The sequence below is a fragment of the Pieris napi genome, chromosome 8, assembly GCF_905475465.1.
Source record: "Pieris napi chromosome 8, ilPieNapi1.2, whole genome shotgun sequence".
Taxonomy (NCBI): Eukaryota; Metazoa; Arthropoda; class Insecta; order Lepidoptera; family Pieridae; genus Pieris; species Pieris napi.
Window position 1 is genome coordinate 12,652,795 of NC_062241.1, and position 27,239 is coordinate 12,680,033.

At 33.1% G+C, this 27,239-nt stretch overlaps 3 protein-coding genes across 8 annotated transcripts in view; 1 reads left to right on the forward strand and 2 right to left on the reverse strand.

The window, feature by feature from the left end:
* The window catches only part of LOC125052055 (1-phosphatidylinositol 4,5-bisphosphate phosphodiesterase), a 51,819-nt gene extending 34,800 nt beyond the window's left edge, over window positions 1–17,019 (reverse strand). For 2 of the 3 annotated variants that reach the window (XM_047652708.1, XM_047652709.1), the window contains exon 1: window positions 16,845–17,019. The gene's annotated coding sequence lies outside the window, so the exon portion shown is untranslated. Of the gene's footprint in view, window positions 1–1,949; window positions 2,013–16,844 lie in introns of those variants that run through there. The other variant, XM_047652710.1, reaches the window with a different exon arrangement.
* On the forward strand, window positions 1–26,303 carry LOC125052060 (chymotrypsin-1-like). Of its 2 annotated transcripts, none has more exons than XM_047652721.1 (5): window positions 1–74; window positions 23,017–23,245; window positions 25,189–25,423; window positions 25,707–25,880; window positions 26,110–26,303. In XM_047652721.1, exons 2-5 carry the CDS (start codon window positions 23,109–23,111, stop codon window positions 26,278–26,280), a joined length of 717 nt encoding a protein of 238 aa, XP_047508677.1. In that variant the 5' UTR covers window positions 1–74; window positions 23,017–23,108; the 3' UTR covers window positions 26,281–26,303. The 2 variants fall into 2 exon arrangements, with proteins under 2 accessions (XP_047508677.1, XP_047508676.1); XM_047652720.1 differs by lacking the exon at window positions 1–74 and adding an exon at window positions 22,467–22,933.
* On the reverse strand, window positions 17,194–22,913 carry LOC125052058 (zinc finger protein 62-like). 3 transcript variants are annotated; one of them, XM_047652718.1, is made up of 5 exons: window positions 22,813–22,913; window positions 21,106–21,954; window positions 20,665–20,859; window positions 19,655–20,166; window positions 17,194–19,353 (listed from the first exon to the last, which is right to left on the reverse strand). In XM_047652718.1, the coding sequence occupies exons 2-5, from the start codon at window positions 21,947–21,949 to the stop codon at window positions 18,700–18,702; spliced, it is 2,205 nt and encodes a 734-aa protein (XP_047508674.1). In that variant the 5' UTR covers window positions 21,950–21,954; window positions 22,813–22,913; the 3' UTR covers window positions 17,194–18,699. The 3 variants fall into 3 exon arrangements, with proteins under 3 accessions (XP_047508674.1, XP_047508673.1, XP_047508672.1); XM_047652717.1 differs by lacking the exon at window positions 22,813–22,913 and adding an exon at window positions 22,067–22,263; XM_047652716.1 differs by lacking the exon at window positions 22,813–22,913 and having other exon boundaries at window positions 21,106–22,045.
* Window positions 26,304–27,239: the final 936 nt, after the last annotated feature.

Sequence of the window (27,239 nt, forward strand, 5' to 3'; positions counted from 1 at the left end):
GCCCGCACTAATTGCCGACAGTGATTAAAAGCCTTTGTGTTATGCCAGAGGAATCACTCGCCTATATCAAACCAGTGAGTGTAAAATTTTGTTAGTTTTTATATCTAGGCTGCAAAAAGCGCAGATGAGAATAAAGTTACATTACACAGCTTGACATTTATGCACGCTTAAAAAACCCCGAAAGAGGAGGTTATTAGGTGTATTTTTCGTGATCCGACCGGCGAATTTAAGGTGATTTAATTTTCGACAAAGGTTTACGTGACGAGATTAGGAGCTCAGATTATTTCAACTGCTTATAACTGGCAAAATCATAATTAAAACCACTTATGAGAAATATTGATATATATGAAATCGCTTTTGATAATACCAAAGAGATTTAATAATTGTATAATGCAACGTTGAGATCTTTAATCAAGAATTAATTATTGAACTGACAAATTAATTCTCAGCTTTTAGAATTACTGTCTCATTATATATAATATAATGTGTAAGATAAAACATTCTAATGCATTTTTATGATGAATAAAACATTTTTATTTAACTTTATTTTATAAAATATAAACTGACAGTGCAAACAAAACAAACAATAATTAAGAGTAATATATTTTCAAACCCAAATTGCGACTCTCAGTTTGACCTAAGACTTAAAGGACAAAACGTATTTCTTGTATCTCAAACGAATTGTAAATAATAACAAATGCAAGTCTGTATCTAAATATTGAATACAAGGTAAGAAATTTCCCCTTACATTATCATAGTTTGCAAGCAATTTCCAAGAAATATGGTATATCGCTGAAGATATTATGTCAGTTGACAGTCGGCGACGCGTGTTGAAACGGAGAGACGCGAAAATCAAGGAAATAACAATTCGACGTTAGACGATATTCACGTGTATGTTAAAATTAAAGATTTGGTTCATTCATGAATCGAAATTAATATTTAAAAAAAAATGCAAATTAACTGTGACAACTGAACTGTAATGTAGCAAAAACACGCAATTGCTATTTATAAAAGAACTAAACATTTTGTTTTGTATTCAGTTAGTTGACTATAAAAATAAACTTATATGGATAGTTTTACACATATGTACTTAAACACAAGACACACACTCAACGTTTAAGTACAAAGTTATGTAATAAATTTCAAACAATTTTCTCTGAAGGCGTTCGAAGTTGTATACGTATAAGAGAATAGCTAATTATACATATTACGTATGCTGCCTTTGTTTGCTTTTACGTAATTTGGAATAATTTATAGGCTTCTTAAGGTTACTTCGGTATACTAAAGGCACTTAATTAGTAGTTTTTTACACAGCTTTTCTTTAATACATTGCCTTTTAATAAATTTTACAAATGTATTAAAGAAAAGCTGTGTAAAAAGGCTTACTTCCTATAAAGTTAACGATTATCTAGTTGATAAAAGGGCCTGGGACTAGTGCTAGACAGGCTACTTCTAATTAATTTGCGATTTTTGTTTTAAAATAAGTGTTGTTTGATGATTTGCTATTTTAAAAGAGTATTTTACGCCGTCTTTTTCTCTCGGCCGAGGGTGTACCCTCTGTCTTCTTTGCCGATGAGTAGGGATGCCTACAGATTCTAATTTTATGACTTGGAATAAGTGATACCTGTATTTTTTATTTTATTTTAAGGAGTTTCCAAATAAAATCTATTTATAGATAGACTAGATTTTATTATATAATTTAATCAAAATCCTTGTGATTTACTTTAAATATTAAATTATCAATTACTTTTCCATATTATAAATATGGAATATATTTGTGGAGACAAAATATATTCAAGAACATTATTTTCGGTCGTTTCAGTTTTTTATATACACTTTATATATTAACCATTGAATCACACATCACGGATACAGTTTACTAGTCAATAAATACGTGTTTACATTCAATAAATCTCCTTCAGTATTTTTGAAGTCAATTAAAAACTTACCTGAAAATACTGAACAATATAACTAAATAGACAAGTATAGCCAACGGGATTCAGAACGAAACTGAGCGAATGTAACGTTTAATCCTATTAAGTGAAGCCTTGCTAATGGAATTAAGAGTTAACGTGCTTTTATAATAAATCCCTTTTGTGCGTGACAGTACTCGTAACGTGAATGTGGGTAAGGGTCCATAGGTGGATCCAATTGGATGACTATCCAATCATTATCAGAGAGGTGGCGACGGGCAAGATGCCAATCTTAATGGAAGTACCAGTCAACATATATTTGGAAATCGTGCACGGGGAATAAGCCTGTTGTTAATCTATATAAAAAAAAAAGAATCGCAAAATTTGAATTGAACTCTGAGAAAGGTTTTATGGAGTGAGAATTGGAGAAATAATAGATTTAATAAGTATTTAGGTTTTTATTCTGGAAAGGCGAACAGTTTTTAGCATTGCATATGTTGGTATGTAGCTACTAAACAGGTAGGCTAACTAAAAATATCATATTGAGGCAAACGAATTTCGCGGAAGCAGTTATTGAATAATAATATAAATAAGAAACCGGTGAATCTGCGCCTGAATTATTAATTAATATTTCTTAATTATTTGCCAGGAAATATAGTCCAAAACATCTAGGTTATATGGGCGTCAATCAAATGGAGGCGGTTGTGTGAACAGTACTTAGTAAAGTTCTATGTTCGTAAATATTATCTTCTTTCAGAACGCTTGTTGCAGACACCATTCATTTTCCGAATTACTGTATTTTTTTTAGTATTTATTATATTCATCCTAACAGGATATGTAATAGAAGAATAATAATTATAAGAACTAAAAGCAAAATTAATATTCTTTAATACAAAGCCATTTTCCTCAGGTGTTCTTAAAATTCAAAAAACATAGTCCATGTTTGGACGAAGCATTGCTACAATATTTTTTAATGACGGAAATAAAATATTAAATAAAAAAAAATAAGACATCAGTTTATAGAAAGCAAGCAGGGGATTGCTGCTTGCTTTCTATAAACTGGTAACCAAGAACTCTTTCTATGTTCTATTGATTGGGAAATACCAATTGTCTTCACCAAGTGACTGCACGATAAATACTTTGGTTCTTTATTTCGTACTAACGAATTTCGAGAACAGTTTTCGCATAAACAGTCAATGTATAGTGAAGACCAAACAATGTCACTAAATAGAGCAAAAGCTGAAACAAATAATTCAAATGTGGTTTTGTAGGACTGAGAACAAATACGACCTATTCAGACTATATTTACGAACTTCGACCTAGTGGTTTCGGGTGACCCAGATTGCCTCTAGCTTCATTCAATCAAAAGCTACTAGAAAATGTATCAGTATAATCAAGTGAGGAGTTTTACATATTCCATCGAAATAGTATCATTTATATTGGTTAAAATTAATTAATGAAAACCAATACACACACACATGGTTCACAAATCACACACATCATTTTTATAAGGTTACATGCCTTATAAAAATGATTAGCCTGATTAGCCTCCCTTAAGAGATATATTAAAGCTATAATGCTTTGATAATACAATTACATATATAATATAGCCCGCAGGTTTTGGTTTTATTCTAGTTTCCTATTGTACAATTTTCTACAAAGTATTGTGTATATTTTGTAAATCCTTCGTAGAAACTAACTTAAAATAAATAAAATATTATCAAATTTCATAAAACTATAAAGAATTATATATTTAAACCATTTTTAAATATATAATTCTTTATATATATATTTCATTTTATATAAATCATCTCTATCTATGGTTGAAATGCCGTTTATATAGACGCTGAAGATTTTTACGTCCTCTTCAACGGTTTATATTTCAGTCAATGAACGTTAGACTATACAGAATTATATATTTAAACCTTTCTTATAAACCACTCTATCTTTTGGTGGTAAACTGTATAAAAATCTATTTGGTAGTTTGAGTAAATGCCGCTTATATGATGATAAGATTTTTTGCGTCCTCTTCAACGGTTTGTACTTCAGTTAATTAACGTTAAACCATTGAGAATTATACAGTATAAACTCTTTATAACGAATTCCAAGAGACCGAGCAGTTTTTTCGTCATAGAGAGTTTTCGTTATAGGACGACAAAAGAAAAAGAAACAAATTAGAAATTATTGTGTAATTTCTAATTTTATTGCTATCAATAGGTAAATTATTCTAAACACATAATATATTCTGTTAACTTTGCCTGACGTAATACACTATCGTGTATCGTGACGATGGTGCGTATAGTAACTGAGACCAAAATATCCTACAGGCAATGTAATCTAAGAACAATGGCACACGTGTCAATGAAATTAACAATAACAAAGGCGAGACAGCTGTTTATGACCTCAGGTGTCTTTCTTAGAAATTTCGGCACCGCAAGAGGCTAGTTTTGTGATTATAAAAACAATTACACTAAGTATGTTGTTGATGTCTAAATATGAACATATTTCTTCGTTATAAAGAATGGCTGTTGCGTTATAAAGAGTCAATTAATGTATAGGTTTTGTGTTCAACCAAACAAATGTAAATAATTTTACGTTATGGACAGTTTTTCGTTGTAACGAATGACGTTCCAGAGAGTTTACAGTGGAAATTTAAACCTTCCTTATAAATCACACTATGTATTGGTGGAAACTGTATTAAAATCCATCCAGTAGTTTTTGAGTAAATGCCGTTTATATAGCCGCTGAAGATTTGTTGCGTTCTTCAAAGGTTTATATTTCAGTCTTGTAATTTAAATGTCCAAAAACAACATCCGTATAAATTAAGATCTAGATAACTATGATCTAGCACATAGAACATAAACCTTTCGCTAAAGTTTAGCTGGACGTTTAATTTATAAAGCCTAGGTCGACCCAGATTTGTGGTTTCCCTTTTGTCGTATTAAATGGATTTTCGCCTCAAGGGGCAGGGTAATGGCCCAACTTTTATACCGTTTATTGTCTACCGTGGCTTGGTGACTACCATGGAGTTACTTTATTTATAGAAATTGCGCTTTTATTACTTTGTGATAAGGTTCATTGTAGGTTATTATCGTAGAAAACTATACATTCGACGTAAGCTTAGTAAAGTTAATGAGGTTCTTGTTGTTACTGTAGCCCTTTAGTATTGTTTACGCAGTAGGAATAGCAATTAACTCTTCAGTAATTAAAATTATCACAAGGCGTACAGCATTGTTTGAAAAAATATAAAATGGGACAGCCTATAATTATCACATTTTCGTTTATTAATTATAGATATTTTTATAAGTAATCATAACAATCAAATAAACAGTATTTACAATTTTCTTAACCTACAAAGTAATAATGAAAATTAATAAAAAGAAAATTTAAACAAATTTAAAAAGTTTGGTCCCTGTGGCAGTGTACCTTTAAAGCTGGCAGCATTTCCCCGCTGTAATGCGATACTTATTGGTTGTTTTAATTATAATTATATTTTAACGGTAATTGCATAAATATTAATTTGAGCCCACAAAAAGTAAGTAAAAGAAGTAGGTAAAATGATAATGGAGGCCTAGCAATAAATTGTATCCAATATCATGTCAACCCCAGTTGTTAATAAAAAAAGGGTATACAACAAAATATACTTTAGCCTGAAAGTATAGTTTCCTGGAGCACATCGCTTTTTAGTTATAAAGTTACTCCTAGCATTCCTATAATATCACGGGTGCAATATACTTTTAAAAGAGTTCACTAAAATAATATAATAAATCCAACAATTCTTCCTATAGAAAAACTTCCTTCGCTTATTATATAAGATCGAATTAATCTTAATCGAATTGTATGTAACTTCCTATTTTAAGAGATGTTAACAAGGTATTACAGTATTTAGAAATAGATTAACCACGTTTTCTGGCGATGGCCGTGACATGAGCTGATTCACGGCATTAACGTAAACAGTGTAGCGTAAGAGCTTAAGAATTGCAAAGAAATATCTATTTGTATAACTGACACGTATTTGCTGAACATAAAGGCAACAATATCGAATTTAAATAAGTAATCGCATTGAGTTTCAATGTGATTTCATGGTACGCTCCTACCATAGTAGTAAAGTTCCCGAAAGGCGTTCATCAAACCACACGCTTAAGAACTATCTATCTAAAGGAAAGTGGTTATAAAGCGACAACCGCCGCTGATTAGCACATACTTGCTGGGATATATTCTAAGATTGTACGTTCCGGAAAATTATCAAAGCTGCCAGAAACAACCTTTCTGTTGTATTATATATGTATAATGAAAAGCCGTATCGTCATGGCTAAAGATGCCATGACACGTTAAGGCAACATCTGGAAGAAAAGAGGAATTGGTATCAAAACCAAAATAAGACTGTTACGGGCAGCGAATCGTATCTAATTTCGGCCATACAATGCGCAGAGGCGATGAGAACTTGGAGAAACTGTTCGTGGTTGGTAACACAGAAGGCAAAAGATCACGTGGCCGTTCACCAACCAGATGGACCGATCAAGTGAAAGACTCATCGTCCTCAAAACTGTACACTGTCATAAGAGAAGCGCTGGACAGAAACCGGTGAAAACAGATAGTCCGCTCTAGATGCTTCGTTGCTGACCACAACAGACATGTGCTGCCGATTAAAGAGAGAGACTCGTACAGTCCAGCATCAACAAGCTCCCATTCCCCGCTTGCTCTCAACATGTTTTTGAAGCTTATTGGGGTAGTATAATAGATTTCAGGTTAATTTTTTCAATCACGGCTCCACCTTTAAACAGCTCCAACTGTTTTTGTACATATTTTCATCACTTGGCAATAATGTGGTGGGGCATGCTCTTTTACACTATAGAAATTAATTAAAACATCACGATTTGTGAAATGAATGAAAGGTACAAATTTTTGGCTTTACCCTAATCTTACCTGATCAAAAACGCCACCTAGAATCAAATAAAATAAACAATAAATAAAACCTACTCTAACCTAATTCATTGGGACCCACTGGGAACTAAGACAAATTCATTTACATCATGCATGTAATATTATCAGTTTTTTAATTTTTTAAGGGGTCATAACCATACGCCTCCTTAATAATATTAAGTCGTAAAGAACGATAGAAAAAAATTTTGAGCTGTTTTAAGGTGAAGCCGTGATTCGACAAATTTACCGGATATAACATATCTATACATTATTATATAGCTATACATCTGGTATAAAACCACTTTTAATTGTATGACGTTTTATTATTTTTTTAGTTTATTTTGGCCTATGTATGATATATACAAATAATTTAGGCAGGTATTTTAAGACATAGTGCTACCTTTAAGAGTTTAGGTAAATATAGGAAGATGTATATTTCAAAGGCTTTGAGAACCCTATCAAAGGTCGATTTTAAGGTCAGTAGGTACTTTTACTACATATCGACCATACCCTTTATTAATTAGTCTTAATTCGATAAATAATTTCGTTCACCAAAATTAATATTTTTATTACAATATGATGTCACAGTTCAATGGCTTAATTATTGCTATAAAAAAGTTTGAATATTACTAGTGGTTTCCAAGAATATGTAAACGTATTTAAAACTTAATTTTTGTTGTCATATCTGAAGATTCATCTTAAACACTCGAAATATATGAAAACGTATTCCCCTACTATACATTTTTTAGACTCCACTAGGTCGTGATGACTTTTCAGTTTGTGTACTCAAAAAAAAAAAAAAAAATCCTAAAAGAAGGAATATGTTAAACAAGAGCAGTGGCTTCAGCGTACGACTCTCATTCCTAAGGTCGTAGGTTCGAATCCCGGCTATGCACCAATGTACTTTCTTTATATGGGCGCATTTAACATTCGCTCGAACGGTGAAGGAAAACATCGTGAGGAAACCGACTTGCATTACACCCTAAGATTCGACGGCGTGTGTCAGTCACAGGAGGCTGGTCACCTACTTGCCTATTAGATTGACAAATGATTTTAAAATAGATATAGAAACCTGAGGCCCAGACCTAAAAAGGTTGTAGAGCCACTGATAATAATCTTAAACAATCTCTTAGGCTACAGCGATGTACACAAAGATCAAGGTAGCAGAACGATAACCGTCTGTTTGCGAACTCATTCAAATGTTTAACAGGATCGCATTTAGTTTTATTGAGCCAAACTTTATTACACTGCCCCACTAAAACGCAGCTGAGTTTGAGTTTATCAACTGCCAACTTTTTTCCCGGGACTTAAAAGCCTTGGAGTTTCAGAAACGAGTATGTATGTCAAAATCCAATTCGTTTTTGACGGACGGGAGTCACACTTGGCGCTAAGGGTATTCACACAAGAGACAGAGCTAATATTGGCTAATATACTCAAACTCAACATATCTTTATTCATATAGGTAAAAAAGTACGCTTATGAGTCGTCAAAAAGAAGTTAAATGAATTGTAAATTTGCTACCAGTTCGCAGCGGGTAAGAAGAACTGGCAAAAAACTTTCCGCCACTCTTTTTAATCGCCAAGTATTGTCATACAAATTGTTTGAACTGGAGCAAATCAATCCCAAGGATTAGGATCATTTAAGTATTCGTCAAATTTATAAAAAGCTTTATTGATTAAGATACGTTTAACGAGGGCTTTGAATTTATTTAGTGATAATTCTCTAATTTATACAATGCGATAATACAGCCAGTATTTTCGGAACAGCTGATATCATAGTTATTTTGTTTATATTGTAAACAAATGTAGACTTTATCGTAATTTTAACCTGAGATTATAACTGCGGTACATTTTACAGAGCATTTTAAATTTGGTTATAGGTTTTAATTAAACAAAAATAGTGTAATTTGAGTTCTCCTCAGTACCAGCTCCTTCCGCTTATCAACGAAGAGCGATTCGAATCGTCAACGACCAGTTACTTTCCGTGCGGCTTGATCCCTTGGCGTTGCGTAGAGATGTGGGGTCTCTCTGCATCTTCTACCGCATTTACCAATGAGTGTTCAGAGAAGTTATTCGGACTAACACATGAGCTGAGTTTCACCATCGGACGTCAAGGCAGAATACAAAATCCCATCCGTATCACCTTGCCGTCCGTCGTTCACCACTATGTGGCTACTGAAGTATTTCCTAACCAATTCAACTTAGGGTCTTTCGAGAAATGGGAGAGCCTTCTGGCAGTGAGTGTCCATGGGCGGCAATATCACCATCAGATGAGCCTCCTGTAGTATATGTTTTTTTAAGTTTTAGATATACATAACCAAATAATACCTGTAATCTAACCAAGAAATAAATAACTAGTGAATCAGAAAGTGAATGTGTATTATAAGACATAGTATGACAAAAAATATACAAAACCACGTTTTACTGAACGTGTTAATCGTGTCAGCCATTGTATTTCTCGTTACGCTAATCGGATTCAGAGATTCGCGATGCCTCTGTTTGCATTGTCAGTGTTTGTGAAGCACATTTTTAAAAACCAATGTTATCCAGAGAAGTATTGATGAAATATGTTTTTTATGAAAATTGGTTCCAGCTCTTCACAGCTTTACTTTATCATGGGGCTGAGAGGAACGAAGGACGGAAAGATGGCAATCAGTTGTGACACTTTACATCATAATAGACGAAGCATACTTATATAATACAACGAAATATAAAGGAACTGTCAAATAAACACTTTGTTGCATGACACAAAACTATTAGAAAAATTATGTATTTAGATTATAACGGCTAATTGGTGAATTATAATAAAAAAATATTTTAATAAATTTTAAAGGCAAGGTGCTGCAAGGGAATGTATTTAGACCCATAACTTTTGACAACATATATATACATTTGTACAAACCACAGCGGTTTTTTAATGTATTATAAGTTTATTATACATATTATTATGTATGATAAACAACATGTTAATTAATATGACATTTGCATGCCAATTTTTATATGGCTGATTGTGCAGTATTTTATTTATAAATAATCAATCTGAATGTACCACTTTCTTTGCAAATAAAATATTTATTATTATTATAATTAATTATGTACACACTACACATTACAAAGAAATATTCGCGAACTGCTATTCTAGCCGTCCGATACGAGTACAACCGATAAGGGTCCATTGTGAACTCGTTGAGGCCCTTGTCGTGACCCTTGACCTATTTTCTCGACAGTCTGTCTCCAGACAATAGACCTGACACTTTAGTGAAAACGCGTCAATTTTCTTGTGAGTCGACGTAATAACTTTAAGTAACATGAAAAGTTAGTTTTGATGCGATAAATATTTACTATATCGACCAAAAACATCGGCCTCTATTCTATATAAACCGGACCTTCATGGACTTTCTCCTTTATTCAATATAAACTACATTTCGTATTGTTGGCGCGCGCAAAAAATCATTTTTATTTAAAAATATTTATCCCATGCCATTTTCTGTCTTTATAAAATTTATTATAATTATATTGTACCAACCCATAAATATACAGTACTTACCATATTCTTAACCTACATAGTACTAATATTCAAAAATTGATAAATGGATAATTAAAACAATATGGTCCCTGTGGCAGTAGGTACGTTTAATGCTGAAACTTATTCGTTGAGCAAGGAAAGCACCAGCTCTGTCACCGGTACTATCTACCAGGTGCCAACTTAAATCTTTAATTAGCGTCTGAGCACTTGATTCAGCCTATAATTTTTTTAAGCACCACCGGCCATTCGATTTTGTGGAAGAGCATTAAAAATCAACTATGAATGTCATTTTCTTAAGTAAACTGTAATTTCCCATTATCCATATTAAAATAATGATTTGCAGTCACGCTATGTCATTGAGAAATTGTATAAATTGAATGCCTGATTATACACGATTACATGAAAACAGTACAACTAGTAAAAGGCAATTCCACACAAATGTAATAGGAGGAAAATTATTTAAATATACATATATATACATAGAGTATGGGACGACGTCATGAGTTAGAAAAAATCTAATTACGCAACAGTAACTCTAAATGTACTAGAATGTTTCCCGAATCAAATATGTTCTCTAAAACTTGTCCGTTATTTGTAGTAAATGTAATGTAGTCAATGGTGCACAGCCGGGGATTGAACCTACGGATTCAACACGGTTGTTTAGTTTAATAAATGTATTGTAATTTTTTTCTTTATAGCATAAATTCCTCCATTTGTGTGTTTTGTAACGGCCAATAAAATCAGCTAACGTTCGTTTTGAACAAATATTTCACTAACATTTGTTTACTGAACATAACTATGTGAAAACATTCCAGTTCGCTAAACAATAGTGAAAAGTAAAATATACAGTTTAAACGTAAACAGGTTAAAACAAATAGGATAACATTGCCAGAGGGCATGGGATTGTTTTGCTTCAGCTTAAAGGCACTCTAGGGAGCTTTGTTTTGTTTTAGAATCGATTTTGAACAATATGTTATGTGGAATTTGAATAGTACTTTAATTTTATACAGTTTGTACAACTCTGAAATCGTTACGATTATAATTTAAGTTAATTAAATCTCTAGATAGTATTAATAGAGAGAGATGTTAAATTAAAATAAAATTTTAGTCGCAGTTATAAAGTACATCTATTTCAACAAAAATCCCACGAAATCTAGTTTTTAATCCGCCCAAAAATATTTATTTATTTACTTCTTAACAAATATTCTTATTTTTTTTTACTTTTAATTTTATTTTATTTACTAAACACTTTTACACAAGACTTCATTACTTACACTACTAACTTTTACTAAAAAAAAAATTCTACCACGTATTAGTATTATGTCATTCTTATCTTTTTTTTGCGACTGAGCCGCAAACTAGCTGCTGTGGTCTCTGGCAGAATGACCAGCGCTGTGGAACAGTCTGCTCCTCAGCATAATGCTGAGCCAGGGCCAATTTCAACCACACCACACACGCATTACACACTTAAAACGAACAGAAAGGGAAAAGGGACAAAATTTTATTGTATTTTTTTTCTTTGATTATTGTTATTATGTGTGTGATTTTGTTAGTAATAAATGTTATGTCTATGTGAATATTAGTTTCCGATCATTGACATAAAGGAAACTTAATTTAAAAGTTTAATGAAAATTCTGGATCAGCATTTCACACGTATTCCAATTACCTTCGTAATAAAAGAATTCAATAGCTCTGGAATGTTATTTAACAGAGCAATAAAGCTGCAGCAAAAGTTTAATCCTCAGACATCATTTATCTTATCCAGTACCAATTATCATTTTAATATTCAGACATTATAAAAGGAGATTTTCCAGAGAAAAAGTTAGCCCAATATAACAAGTTTCAAACTTCAGTAACGCTTTAGAATACGACCTGAATCATATTGTCGTTAGATTGTCGCCCACGAGAGAGTAGTCCGTCGAGTCACCCTCAGTCCTTTAATGAGGTCACAGATTTATTTATTCCACTCGGACCCTGGGGCGGAGTTAGTTTTGAATATTCCGTTGAATTCAACTTTGAGGACGCTTGAATAACTTATTAACGTCATGAATGCTCACATGTTGATGTTATTCGAATGTGAATTTTAAATGTACTATAACTAACAAGCTTGTTATTGTAGATGGTTAAGCTTGGATATACAATGCATTAGCAGCATAAAATTTGGCTCTATTTGAGGGTAAACTGAAACTCAAAATAACTTTATTCATATAGGTGAACAAGTACACTTATGAACGTCAACAGAAAAGATGTTAAATTGATTCTAAATTTACATTTACTACCAGTTCGTAAGTCAAGGGCCAAGAGCGGGCAAAAAGAACTGGCAAGAAACTCTCCGCCACTGATTCTGTTCAGGAATTTGTTTTTAAAATATAACTGTTGTGGTCACTGGCAGTGTGACAATCGCTGTGGAACACGTCTGCTCCACAGCATAATGCTGAGCTAGGGCCAGTAGCAACCACAACACACACACATTACACACTTCAAATGTACCTTATTCCATAAAAAAAAAATGTTTTTTGTTATTTTTCTTTCTGTTATTATTATTTTGTGTGTTTCGTTAGTAATAAGTGTTATGTCTATGTCTATATATAATATAGGGAGGAGGAAGTTATCAATTCCACATTTGTTTGTGTTCAAGCATATCTTAATCGTCTGTGGACAGATTTAAATGATGGAAAGTAGACTAATAGTTTTCAGAATAATAACTGCAATGAATCGCCAAACATTGCGCCGACGCCGTAGTCGACTTCCATAATAGTCTAATATCGTAATAAATTATCCTTTTATACAAATAATTATCTAATAATACATTTGGTCCTACGTCTGTAGCGGTATGATCTCTTCAATCCGACTGGAGACAGTTCCCCTTCACTACCAGGACTAGGCATTTTAATCAGAATTAAGTTTTTACCAATTTTATAAATATAGTGTATATGTCACCGTAAAATTGTAAAAACCGTTAGATTGTAATCTATCTCGCGAGATTGTAAACTGTCGAAAGATTGTGAACCTCAACGAACTGCTTACAAATTAACGTATTATTATTCGGTAGTTATATGAAATTGTTGGGAAGTAAAATTAATCTGTAATTGACCAAAGAAGTTTGAATGATAACTAAGTTAGTGTAGTACAATCTACCGAATAATAATACGTTAAATTGTAAGCAGTACGCTGAGGTTCACAATCTTTCGACAGTTTATAATCTCGCGAGATAGATTACAATCTAACGGTGTTTACAATTTTACGTTAACATATACACAAGTTTTACTTTATAGCTCCACTTTTAAAGAAAATGTCACTTTTATCTGTCACTTTATATCTACTTCGTCGCCAGGTAATAAATGAAACGAAAGAAATATCCCTTTCCAATTCATATATTATAATGAGATGTATTATAAGATGTGGTAACATATACCTATTTTTAGAAACGTCAGTCGTCAATAAATTATTGATACAAACAGATAAAATAGTCATAATGAAACGTGAAGGTAATAGGGCATTAAAGACTAATTACTGATCTAAGTTTGGCATTGAACCACTTAACTCGTGGATCATAGTTAACCTGATTATTGTCAATGTACCTAGTTATCATTTCTGTAGCCTCAAATAATTATTATATTTGGTGGGGAGTCGGATTTTGAAAACGTGGGTAGACTTTATAATTAAATTAGCACACAATTATATTTATATTAGTCTTTCTCGATAGAATATCCAACACAAGAATCTTTAAATTGACACTATTAAATCGATTTTTGTTTAGTTTTTTTGTAATTTGAATTTTTTTGATTAGTAATTGTTTTTTTGTAATGTTTGTTTTGTTTAATAATTGTTTTGATTGATATTTGTATGATCTCTACATGAATGTCATGTTTGCCTTGTCACATTAAAATTTGTATTTTGTGTTTGTTTTTACCAATGTATCAGTGTGCCAAGCGTTGGCAAGCTTTTTATCAATAAAAAAACTTCCCACCAGAAGTTTTTTTTCTAACGTGTCACCAACCCAAGTTGTAAATATATTTTAAGACATAAAAAAATCTCTCCACAAAACGAATTCCTTTTTTTGCATCCGGGGCATAAAGGTGTAATGTGTCAGTATATAAGGCTTAGGCATAGTTTATTTATATCCTCGCAACTAGGTATTTCTACCTAATACCTGACCCGTATCGAGAAAGGGTAAATGTGTTAGCTCAAGAATTTAATGTACCATGATTGATCACGTATTTATACAGACGAGGGTTGTTTTATTTATATGCGTTACGCACATTTAACATCTTATGCAATAGATTTTAAAAAAAAGTAGTAACAGTATCTTTCGCTGTTGCTAAGTAAATATATACCCCACTCTTGTTAGGTAAAGAAAAAACGTACCTCGGCCAATGGTAAGTCCATTCAGGCCATGAAAAAAAATAACCACGATTACATGATTTTGCATCGGTAGTTAGATCTACTACTAAGTCCTGAAACAGTTTTTGAGGCGCCACCATATTATATTCCCCATCGCAGATGGTATTACTTTTAAGTGCTTTATCAAAACATTTTATTATCTATGCCTTCCGTATTTTTTATATCTACTGGCTATGAATTTCTCGTTTTAAATTTATTTCGCGTTAATAATGTACATACCCACAAAAACTGTACAAATGGATCGCTGGATACAAAGCAGATGTTTCTTGAGAATTCATTATTCAATCTTAGTCTGAAACTTACATTACAAGGTTTATTTTTGGATTGAATTTATTTTTTTATTTATTACAGTAGAGGTCAGTACGCAAATGTAAAAAATGAGGTTCACAAAATATATGTGTATCTACTATCTATATACAACATAGATAATGCATCTTCTATCAAGATGGTTCACCTAAATGAAATAATGTATTATTATACATATATTTAGCATTTATTAGGACAGAACGCAGTGTTCGCTATGGCTAGGCGCGCCAATTTTGACCTAGTCCTAAGGGATCATGCGTCTAAATAAACTGTGCTGTGTACAATTTTTATATCCAGGTGTGTGCGTAATTACACATACCTATTACCGTAGAAAAAAAATCGTGAATATACGTGTGTCAAAACCTCAGTAATCTTTCTTCTTATGTAATTTAGCAAGCCATGACTTCATAAAACAGGTCAAACTAGTGAACACGAAAGCAGCAAAAAATGTTTATCTCTCTTGGAATTAACATTATCCTACGGTGACGTGTCTTCTGTTATACAATTAATCGAGACCTATACGGAGATGTCTATGAAAGAGTGGAATCAAAAACTTTTCCCCTCATACTCCAGGCGTGAGGCGTTAAGAGGCCTTATAGTTTATTACTGGCAATACGTTTGTAATTACAGTCAAAACCGTTTATAACGACATTGAAGGGACCGTATAGTTGCCGACGTTATATCCGATAGTCGTTATAAGCAATGTCATATACATACATATACGTACAGTACATATGTATGTACATTCTATATTATCATAGTTATCTATCTAGAATAGGTAGGTATGGGTTATATATGGTATGTTAATATTATAATGTGTAAAGGAGTCAAAAAAGAAACAAAAATATTTATTACGAAATAATTAGGTACAAAAGTAATCAGTCATTTTGGTCTGTTTTTTTTTATCCCAGTCTCAAATATTTTTTGCATTTTATCCATATGACATGAGATTTTTATTCAATAGAAAACACTTTTCTCTTTTTTTGCGACATGATAACACATAAATTCACAATTGCACAGTCTTTACAACACCAACACTTTTAAATCAAACACGCAGTCAATTAGCGAACTAAACATGAGTAAAGTTTGCAAAGTCAAATGGCCGGGAAGAGGTTCGGATGAGGCGGGAGAAAGTGCGTAGGTAATAATATGCCTAATATTCATTCAATACTTATAAATAAGATTTAAAATCGTTTGTATTGTTATGTTTTGCTGAGTCAAGAACGGTTGGTCGTTATAGCCGATGAAATTATATAGATATATCGATAAAATTTCGTCGTTGTAAGCGATATGTCGCTGTATCCGATGTTGTTATAAGCGGTTTGTTTACTGAATAGTTTACTAGGGATTCGGACGGGACCATACAATCTGGTTGTAATAACCGATAGGTCGTTGTAAACGATGTCGTTATAAACGGTTTTGACTGTATAAGCAAGTCAATTGGCTGAATACATTAATTAATAGTTTAGCAATAAAATAATTAATTAACAGTACATTTTTAGAATTGATGTAGAAAAGTAATTTGTGGTCGTATTTACTTACAAAAACTAAAAAGTTGTAGTAGTAAAATGTAATGATTTTATATTATTAAGTTCTCAATACTTTAATAAACGGCCACCAAAAATAATTTTATTTTAAAGTTTTTGCATTAGATAGGTCATAACCAAACTTTGCCCAGCGTAAATAACAAATAAACAGCAAATGTAATATGATTGGCGATCTATTATCGTACGTATTGTCGAAACGTGACCGCTAGGTTAATCGTTTACTAACCTTATCAGAAGGCGAACGACAATATTATCACACAAACAACAGTCACTAAAATCCAAAACAACACAATTTGAATGCAAGATTATGTCAAGAAGTAATAAAATACGTTTTCGGACACTGTGTACATGCGGGCGAAACAACACACACGAAGCACAGACAACGCGAGTTCGCAAACTGACTGAAAGAGGAAACTGGAAAACCGATGTCTATGGTGACCCACGCATGCGTATTGCGCGCGGCCAAGGTTACGCCTCAACTCTAGACTTTATAGGTTTACGTATTTTCAAATTGACAGTTATATTTTAAACCAACTTAGTTATTTATTATTAAAGAATTAAGTAAAACACGCAAAGCATAAGAAAACAATGTATATATAATGATTAAAAAAACACTTCTTAAGTGCCACAAACTCACTTACCAACTGATTTATCTAAATAGATATATAGAAAAATATATCAAACATTAAAAGCTATAATATGAAATGTAACTAATAAAATAAGCTTAATTTGTTTACAAAAATGTCATGAGTCGGTGGCACTTTGAGTATCATGTGAAAATCACTAGGATAGTAAAAAATATTTTACTTATCTTCATAAACTAAATTGTTAATACCAGTAAAGTATAAAGGACCTTTTTTTATATAAGATACCTTTTAAAAAAATCACATATATCAAGAAATCTATGAAATCTATCTATCTATCTATGAAATCGTAAAAATTTTGTTCAAGTCAATGGTTAACGTCGAAGACCACACATTAATAACCTGTTTACTGTTTAAGAATTTTAAAAACAGTTTAAAAAAAGGTACCTTACTTAACAACAATAATGATTAAATAATCAATTCTATAAATCGAGATCGATATTAATGAGACCAAATAAGTTTTTGATGACTTACCACATGAACGGTCATATAAAAACATTTAAAAAACTTATCTAGATTGCACATAAGTGCCTTTGGCAATAAATGTAATATGATTAAATTTTCAAAACAGATCCGTTAAAATATAAGTCACGTTTTTCTTAGCATTTAGCGCCATCTACCTACCACTGGCGACAAATACAAATATTTCCTCCTACTATGTAAAAAACAGTACTTGCTACTACACGATGTAAATTTACTTACAAAAGTGTCGTTTTCACGGAATAGCTTTTACTGGTTTGTGTGTTACTATTACTATACTATTATAAATTTCAAATATAGTATTTCAATTTCCAAGTAAGAAAACAGTAGTTTTCGATAATAGCAAATCATTAAAAAGCTATTTGAGGCTTATAATACGTTTTTGAATTACTTATCAACGTACGAGATAGTATCAAAAAATAATCGTACAATGATAGCAGTAAAGAAAAGCTAATCACTTATCTTCTTCTTACACTTATTACATAGTTATTGTAAAAATACGTAACTAGATTTAGTTAAAAAACATTCGATATACTCTGAAAAATATATAACAAATATATACCTATTGTTATTTAGGAACTATAAATAGGATGAGCCTGTAAGGTATATCATTTATACTTATGAAAAACAAAAAACCCGAAAAATACTTAAAACCTAATTTAACATAATAAACTCTTACAAAAACTTAACAATAATTTAATCAATAGTTAATATATGATTTAACTGCTCATTGCTGGACCGATTTCGATGAATTTCACACCGTAGTCGAATGAGACACCGACACGACGTTAACAATGCCAAGAAATCTTATCTAATAACTTATAACGATAAAAATAGTGCCTGATTTCAGAAACCTTATACTTTTATCAAAAAATAGAACCTGATATCTTAATATAAAAAACAAACTACTACATGTACTAACTACTAGAGTTGGTGTTCTTTAAACCCCAAAAATGTTTACAAATTTTTCGCCAAGGGGATCATCACGTGATGCGTATCGCTGCAGTGTCGCTTCAACTCGGTGTACTTCCTGAACTTCTTATCGCACACCAAACAGTCCAAGATGGTGTTCCTGGCGTTGTGGGCATGCCATTCGTGATCCCACTTGTCCTTCCAGGACTTGAATGTCGCCTCACAGAACCTGCAGTTCACGTGATAATTTCGCTTGTGCTGGTTTTTAAGATGCTTATTGAGCGTCGAGGGGAAATGGAACTTTTTGTTGCAGCGCGAGCAGGACAAAGGGGCCGTTTTGAAATGCAACTCCATATGTATGGAGATGGTTTTTTTGGAATTGAACTTCCTCTTACACAGGTCGCACTCGAAGCGAGATTGGCCGTGGAGCTTCTTGTGTTTGGAGAAGTTGCTCGAGTCGCTGAAGGACTTGTCGCACAGGAGGCACTTGTAGATCGTCAGCTTGGCGTGCTCCCGCAGGTGGGCCTTGTAGGTGTCGACTCGGGAGAAAGTGGCGACGCGGCAGATGTCACACACTATGCTGAGGGTCCCGTCTTCGTTGATCGGGTTCTTCGCGAGGCTCCTCTTGATGACGTGTTCTATGAGGTGGCGCTTCATGTCGCTTATCCTGTCGAACTTTTTCTTGCACACAATGCAAATCTGGAATAGCACATGGACAATTCGTCAACAAACTACTCAAATTATTAACTATATAAATGACGACAAACTTTAAATTCTATTAAATAATTGGTCAAACTAGTAGAAAAAAATAGAAGTGGAAGAATGGTTCTTCTGTGAGGTTACCAATGAGGATGAGGATCTTCGACCAACAGAACCGGTGACTGACCCAAAGGCCCCAGGGGCTTGAGATGTCGAATATATGCTCTGCATTGGATTAAATATTGTATATGGCGCTACATACTAAACACACTCAATCGGACATACAAGTAGAAAAGCTTACCCGGGACATTCGCTTCTTATGAGATAGCTGTGGATTCATAGAAAAGAACCGATCGTCAGCAATCTTCTGTATGACGGGATCACTCCCACGAATAGTGCTATCTTCGAACAAGTCTAAATTGACATCGTTCAAGATGTTATCCACACTCTTTATAGAAAGGCCGTCGTCGGAATTGAAGTTGTCTATTATGTGCTCGTCTAGATGTTTCAAATATTCTTTCTCTGTGTTGAATTCCGCGTTGCAGATGTTGCAGAAGACCATGCTGTGGGTCTTTACTTTATGCTTTTCTAGTGCGTCCAAGGTTTTAAAACCTTGTCCGCAGTGTGAGCAGGAAAATTTTGGACTGTGCATTCGTGAAATGTGTCGATCAAGCGACGCTTGGTCGTTGTATGTTAGAGTACACTTTGGGCAGGGCAGTTGCCTATTGTGTATCGACATATGCACGCGGAGCGTGTATTTAGTGCGAAGGACTTTATAGCATTTTGGACATTCCAAGTCGGGGTCGTTGTGCCCTGGAATATACATAATAACTACTATTATATATACTTATATAAATTAAAAAGGCTATTCAAGTAGCAACAGCAGATTTGAGAAAGTAATTGTTTTGAATGCTAAAAAAATACACTTTTATTAGATTAAAACTCATAAAATAAATACAAAACTTATTAAACTTATTGGACACTTCAGGTACCTTTTGGCAAGTATGACCAACGGCTGACTAAGACTCCATAAAAAATTGTTTGTATTAAATATATAAGTTTTAAATCAATAAAAAATAAGAACAGATAAAACATAACTTTTATTCAAAGCATAACTGCAATAGAGTAACTGAGGAAATGCAAAAGCAACAGTATATAGTATATACCTATTATATTCCTAATTACTACATTAGCTTACTAAAGCTTAACTTAAATCTCCTAAATACAGATTAAAGATCAATTATTTTGATCTAAAGTTACATAGGTAAATATGTAGAAATAATATATAAAAAAGGAAAAATAAATACACACCTAAAGCATGTTCCTTATACTTCTCCAAAGATTTGAAAGTTCTCTTGCAAGTTTCACAGTGTTTCAAATTAACCCGGGATTGTTTCTTGTGGATACTGGCATGCTGTCGAAATGCTTTTAACTTATCAAATGTCCTCTTACAATTTTGGCATTGATATATCTTCTTTTTACCAACATTAGTAAATTTAACAGAATCTGTGAAAAAAACATTGTAATACACTATCATTTAATTATTTAGAACATAATTTTCTGTTAAAATGTATATAAAGCCAATCAATATTTCACAGAAGATTAATTTCTAACCATTTAACTTAGTCTAAATGAATTACAATATGACAATTAAGTAGATAATCTATGCACCTACATACATATTTGAAAAGAGTACAAAAAAATAACAAATTAATCAAATATATTTACCAATAAGCAGCATGTAAATCTTACCTTCTATTATTTTTTTCCCACCACATTGCAGAGAAGAATCCTTAATTTGGTAAATTGTCTGGCCATTCTTAGAATTGTCTCCAGCAAACACAATAACTTTATTTTGTTTTGGCGATGCAAAGTCAGACATTAATTGCTTTAATGCACAGTTTTCCACAATTGCAATACTTTCTGTAAGAGAACAAGCATTGTCTGCCTCTCTGCATTTATCTATTCCACTATTATTTCCATGAATTTCATTTTCATAATTTAATTCTTCTGAAGTATAATAAGTGTTTTGGTTTTCACCAGAGTTTTCAAAAATTTGTTCAGAGCTTTGACTATTAAAATTGTCATTTTGTTGGCTGTCTTCTCGCTCACGACTTGTGGATTTCCTAAATTTCTTGTGCAGAAATACAGGCTCTGCAGCTTCAGAGATTTCAATTTCTTCTTCTTGGTAGGTTATGGGTGGAATTTGTAGATGCTCAGCAGTTATATAAGAAAACTGTGGTTCTTGGTACAGTGAACAACCTTCGCCACATTCGACACCTTCAGACTGGTATTCACATGGGCTAAGGTTTAACCATGCTCTATCATTAATATTAAAGGATAGATCAGCTTCTAAAAATGCGTCATTTTGCAAAATGATTGGATTAGCCGGGGCTTTAGTATCAATGACTTTAAGGGCAATGTAGCCCTTATACACAGTTGTCCGTTGCTGATCTGTGTTATTGGAAAGAATGTCGACATCAAGAAATAAATTTTTATTGGGACCAAAGTCGTGTTCGAATGTCACACACCATTTTGGAACGTACAGAACTGGATATGGATGTTCTACGACCATCTCAATTGTTTCACTTTCCATTTTCACTGAAAAAAAATAATCCATCTTCACCGTGCCAATAAATTTCTTTTTGTGGTAAATTATGAGTAAAGGAAGTAGGTAGTGAAATTCAGTTCAACAAAATTTAAATATACTTACGACCTGCCACCCACTATGAACGAGTTTAAAATTGAAACACCACCTTTAAAAAAAATTAAGAGTGGCATTTTGTCGGTACCAGGCGGTAGGAATTATTCTACCTCCAATTTTAAATCTTAATTCAAATTATTAAACAACTGACTCTAGCTGCTTAAGGAAAACTTTATTTTTTTCATTTTATTAGTTATTTACTTTATTATCCCATACAGCGTTACAGTATATTTGTACGTTACATATTATTAATAATACTTGTGTTATGTGTACCTAATTTCGTACATAATTGTCAAAAATTTAATAATTAGTAAATGTCATTATGACATAATTGTTGCTTTAATTTTTGCCAATTTTCGGTAATACATATTTAAAAAATAGTTTGGTTCTAAATATCAATATCGAATTACTTAATTAAAGTGTTTCGTATCTTATTTAAAATTGTAAACGATTTCAAGATAAAACTTAAAATTAGGTTGTCTTGCCTTTGAATCTAAAGGTTGTAAGACTTTAATGCGAGTAGGTAACACTATTATAGTGTAGGTACTATCGTTGCATTATTTTTAAACAAGCATATTACAATTAATATGTAAGTGAAAGTAATTAGATTCAGCATATAGGGTTCATCAAACTTATCTAGATGAGACAACAATAAGTAACAACAAAGTCAAGGGTAAAGATTCATTAACACAGCCCTATCTCCTAGCTGATATCCATCTAAGAAATATTTTTAATATAAATATGGGAACTCTTACCATTCCTATATCAATTAAATCGAACTTGTTGAAATAAGTGCACATCTAAACAATACGTCTACATTCGCAATGTATTTTAAAATCGCAATCGTAACGTTTTGCCTAATTTTAAAAATAGAAGGTGAATAATAACCCACAGATAACTCTTTTGTATTAATATGTGTTTTATAAATTTTTAATACATCATGATTATACTTTTTAAAGGAGGTTCTACGGTCCAGCCATACAATGTAAAGGATTTATTGTCTTCTCGTATAGTCGGGGGTATAGAAGCCTCTCCTAGCTACGTCACGCACATGGTTGCCCTGGTGTTTGGAGAAAGATTTAAATGGTTGACTTGTGGTGGATCTATTATTACGCAAAGACACATTCTGACTGCCGCCCATTGTATTGACCCTTATATAGATCGTTGGAGCCCAACTGGACTTAATCCGTGAGTAACATACACTTTAATAATGCAGGGTTAATATCATTGAAATAAATATATGTACTTTCTAAAATTAAAAAAAAAAAAAGAATTACGAATGTGTTGCAGAGCCGAAGTTATATTTTGTTTTTACTGGTAATGTAAACTATTAATTATAGGGTGAGGGAAATGATGAGTGATACATACTCTATGATCAAAATATAGATACGATTAAATCGTTACCAGGCCATAAAATTAAAAAAAAAAAAAAAAAAAAAGATACGATTAAATTTGTAGATGCATTATTGTATTTAATCAAGCAAATATGTCCCACTTACTGCTCAATTATCGCGATCCAATAATAATAGCTAATGACATTAGAAGCCACCCGCGCGGCAAAGCAAAATGAAAATCAGATGAAGGTAAAAAACTACCTTCACCGGGGAAGGCGATTGACCACCACGCGACGGCCCAAGCCGAGGTCCGAGTCGCGCAGATGACATCCTTGCGCTAGTCGCGGGAAAACGTCCATCTCGGTCCCTAAAACAGCCCAAGCTGAGCTGTAAAGGCCCTTAAGGCCAACAGCGAGGTTGCATTTAAAAAACTACTTATAGCGTCTATTAAATACTAAATTATCTGAAATGCCTGAGTTTACAGTTTTGGTCATTCGTTTTTGGTATTTAGTAACATACTAGCTGACCCGGCTAACTTCGTTCCGCCTTTATAATAATATCGTTGTTACTTTAGTTAACTTATTTTAGGATTTCATTAAGGTGATAACTTTTTTTGCAAATAGAGAAATGTTTTATTGCTTGCCATTGCAAAAGTAGAATGGCAGTTTTACACATTAGGCCTCTTCTCTCTATCGCCAATATTGCGATACTGCATGTTAAAGCACTTTCTGCTTTACAAACATTTTTTGATGAGGTAACACATGTTTTCGATCAAGATCAAAGCCTGGTTATGCATCTCCTCATTTACCTCAAGTTCGGAATTTCTTGAAGTGACACGAATTCGACGTAAAATGATGCGTAGTTTTGTCAACAAATGTCACCACATGCCGCGTGCATTCGTAAAATTTATTTATTTATTTATTGTTATTCGATAACTTATCCGATATTTTATTACTTATTCTGCTATTCGGAGTGGAGAAAAATCCATAAAAAAAGACATAACTAACATCGGTCCAGCCGATCTCGAGTTATAAGTGTTGTAACAAACACGACTTTCTTTTATATATATAGACTAGCTGACCTGGCTAACTTCGTTCCGCCCTACAACCTTATAATATCGTTGTTACTTTAATTTAACTTATTTTAGGATTTCATTAATGTTAAGTATTACATTAATACAACTCTTTTGCAAATACAGAAATGTTTTACTGCTTGCCATTGTGAAAGAAGAATGGCAGTTTTACACATTAGGCATCTTCTCTCTAGCGTCAATATGGCGATACTGCATGTTAAGCACTTTCTGTAACCAACATCTTTTGATCAGGATCAAAGCATGGTTATGCATCTCCTCATTCACCTCAAGATCGGAATTTCTTGAACTGACACGAATTCGACGTAAAATGATGCGTAGTTTTGTCAACAGATGGCACCATATGGTTTTTGCATTCGTAAAATTAATTAATTAATTTATTGTTATTCGTTAACTTATCCAATATTTTATTGCTTATTCTGCTATTCGGGACGGAAACAAATCCAACAAATCAAAAACCATGGCAATCGGTCCAGCCGTTCTCGAGTTATAAGTGTTGTAACAAACACGACTTTCTTTTATATATATAGATTAAAGTTTAGAAAGTCTATAGCGTGCTCTGTATTCTGTTAATATTAAAAATCAAGCTTTCTGGTCTATTACGTATCTTTGACCCAGGACAATATTACGTGTCTATTCCAAATTCGCCCGAGTTTAGTTAAATTGAATCAACTTATTATAGTGGCAAATGAATTATATTATTTCAGATCATTACGAGGGTCGATTGGTTCAAAGTACTGGGTCTCTACTAAGTACATGATCGAATTTCAAGGATTCGTCAACCATCCAAATTGGAATTCATTTACGATTAAAAATGATATTGGCATACTGATAACAAAGAGACATATACAGTACAATGACGCCATCCAACCCATTGCGTTGAATCTAAAGTTTATAGACCGTCCAGTGACAACTTTTGTCACCGGTTGGGGTGATTTGGAGGTAAGTTCCTATTGTTATACAGTCCATTTCTTAACCAACGCCATGTCTAGCGATAACTCAATGTGAGAGTCGTGATTCCTAAACTTTTAATAGATTTTTTATGTATTACGAACGACAATTGCTAATCAAGTCTAGTAGGCGCAATGTTTTGGATAATTTTGTCTAGCAGCTGACATAATATAAATTTTCAGCTATCACTTGGGTCTTTATGAAATAAAATCAGTCCCGAATATGGTTGACTTAATACGTTGATTCTTAAAATTTATTTTTCTGTATGTTACAGGTGTTTGGACAGACACCTGATCGTCTACAGATGTTAATTACCAGCACTATAACATCTAAGCAGTGTGTAGCAGCCGTGAGGAACTACACCAGCGGCACAGGAGTAGCTGCACCTCCTTATGATCCCAAAACGGAGATTTGCACCTTACTTTCTAAGGGTCATGGGATGTGTCATGTAGGCATTTATTTGTGTACATTACAATGTTTATTACCCTTCAGTAACTTTTCAATATTATAGCTAAATTAATTACCGTGAAAGGTAATAAATCGTATATTTTGCTCAGAGAATAGTATTAGGCGTTTCATGATTGTTATTACAAGAATATATCACGTAAGGATTATATTTGTTACCTCTACCTACATTTGATTATAATGTTTACCTTCTCTAACATTTTTATTTACAGGGAGATTCCGGCAGTGCTTTGATGACCTACTATGGACTTCGGAAGCAAATTGGTATTGTGTCGTGGGGCTTCCCGTGCGCACGCGGCGCTCCTGACTTTTTTACAAGAGTTAGCGCATTTGTTAACTTTATTTACGATGTTGTGAGGCCATTTTCATTGGAAATTCATTAAGACACTGCATCGACTTCAGATAAACTCAATTTGTTGCTATGTTATAAAAAAATAAGTTTTCTGTCAAAAACTTATGTTAAGTAATAAAAAGGCTTTATTTTAAAAATGTTGTGTCATTATATGATCATGTAAGGATTAGTATTATAGTCCAGCCATAAGTTCTGTAATCTGTTACAAATGAAAATGCATATACATATATTTATTAATGTCTCAGCAAAAAAAAATGCTATTCGAAATGGCCACCTTTGCGTTTAATGCTGGCCTTTAATCTGTTTGGCCACGACTCTATGGATTTACGCACTGTTTCCTAGGGTAATTTCGCCACTGCTTGCTCCAAAGATTTTTTAAGAGACTCAATGTCGTTTAGAGCAGGCCATGTTCTCTGAATCTGATCATAATTTGAAGTCTGGGTTGAGGTCTGGGCTAGATGAGGGACAGTCTTCAGCTCTTATGAAGTCGGGAACGTTGGTTTCAAGCCAGGCTTGGGTAGTTCGTGCCTTGTGACCAAGTGCAGAATCCTGTTGGAAAGTCCACAGTATATTTTTCAAAAGTGTATTGCTGAGAGGTTTCACAATATGAACCAAGACACTTGATACACTTTGGCTGAATTGTTCACTCCTTTTTCACAAAAATTTAGTTTTGTGACAGGATGATGACCACGTTGTACCTTTCCGACCACTTGTGCAGCTTCTATAGAGCCGTGAGCGTAAAGTGAAAAGTTTTTATGTAACAGTATTTATGGCCAGATTAGTTATATATTGTCAATCTCGACTAGGAGATACTCCTTTTTCTTTTTCGGAAAAGTAGAATTCTTAAAACGGTTCATGTTAGGAAGTTAAAGGCGTCCATGCGTCGGGTTGTTCTATCCCTAAAATATGATTGATTTGATTTGATTTGACTGGTTGGACTTGAATTCGTGTATGCGTGTATTAGTTATATCGACTATGTATTTGCGTGTT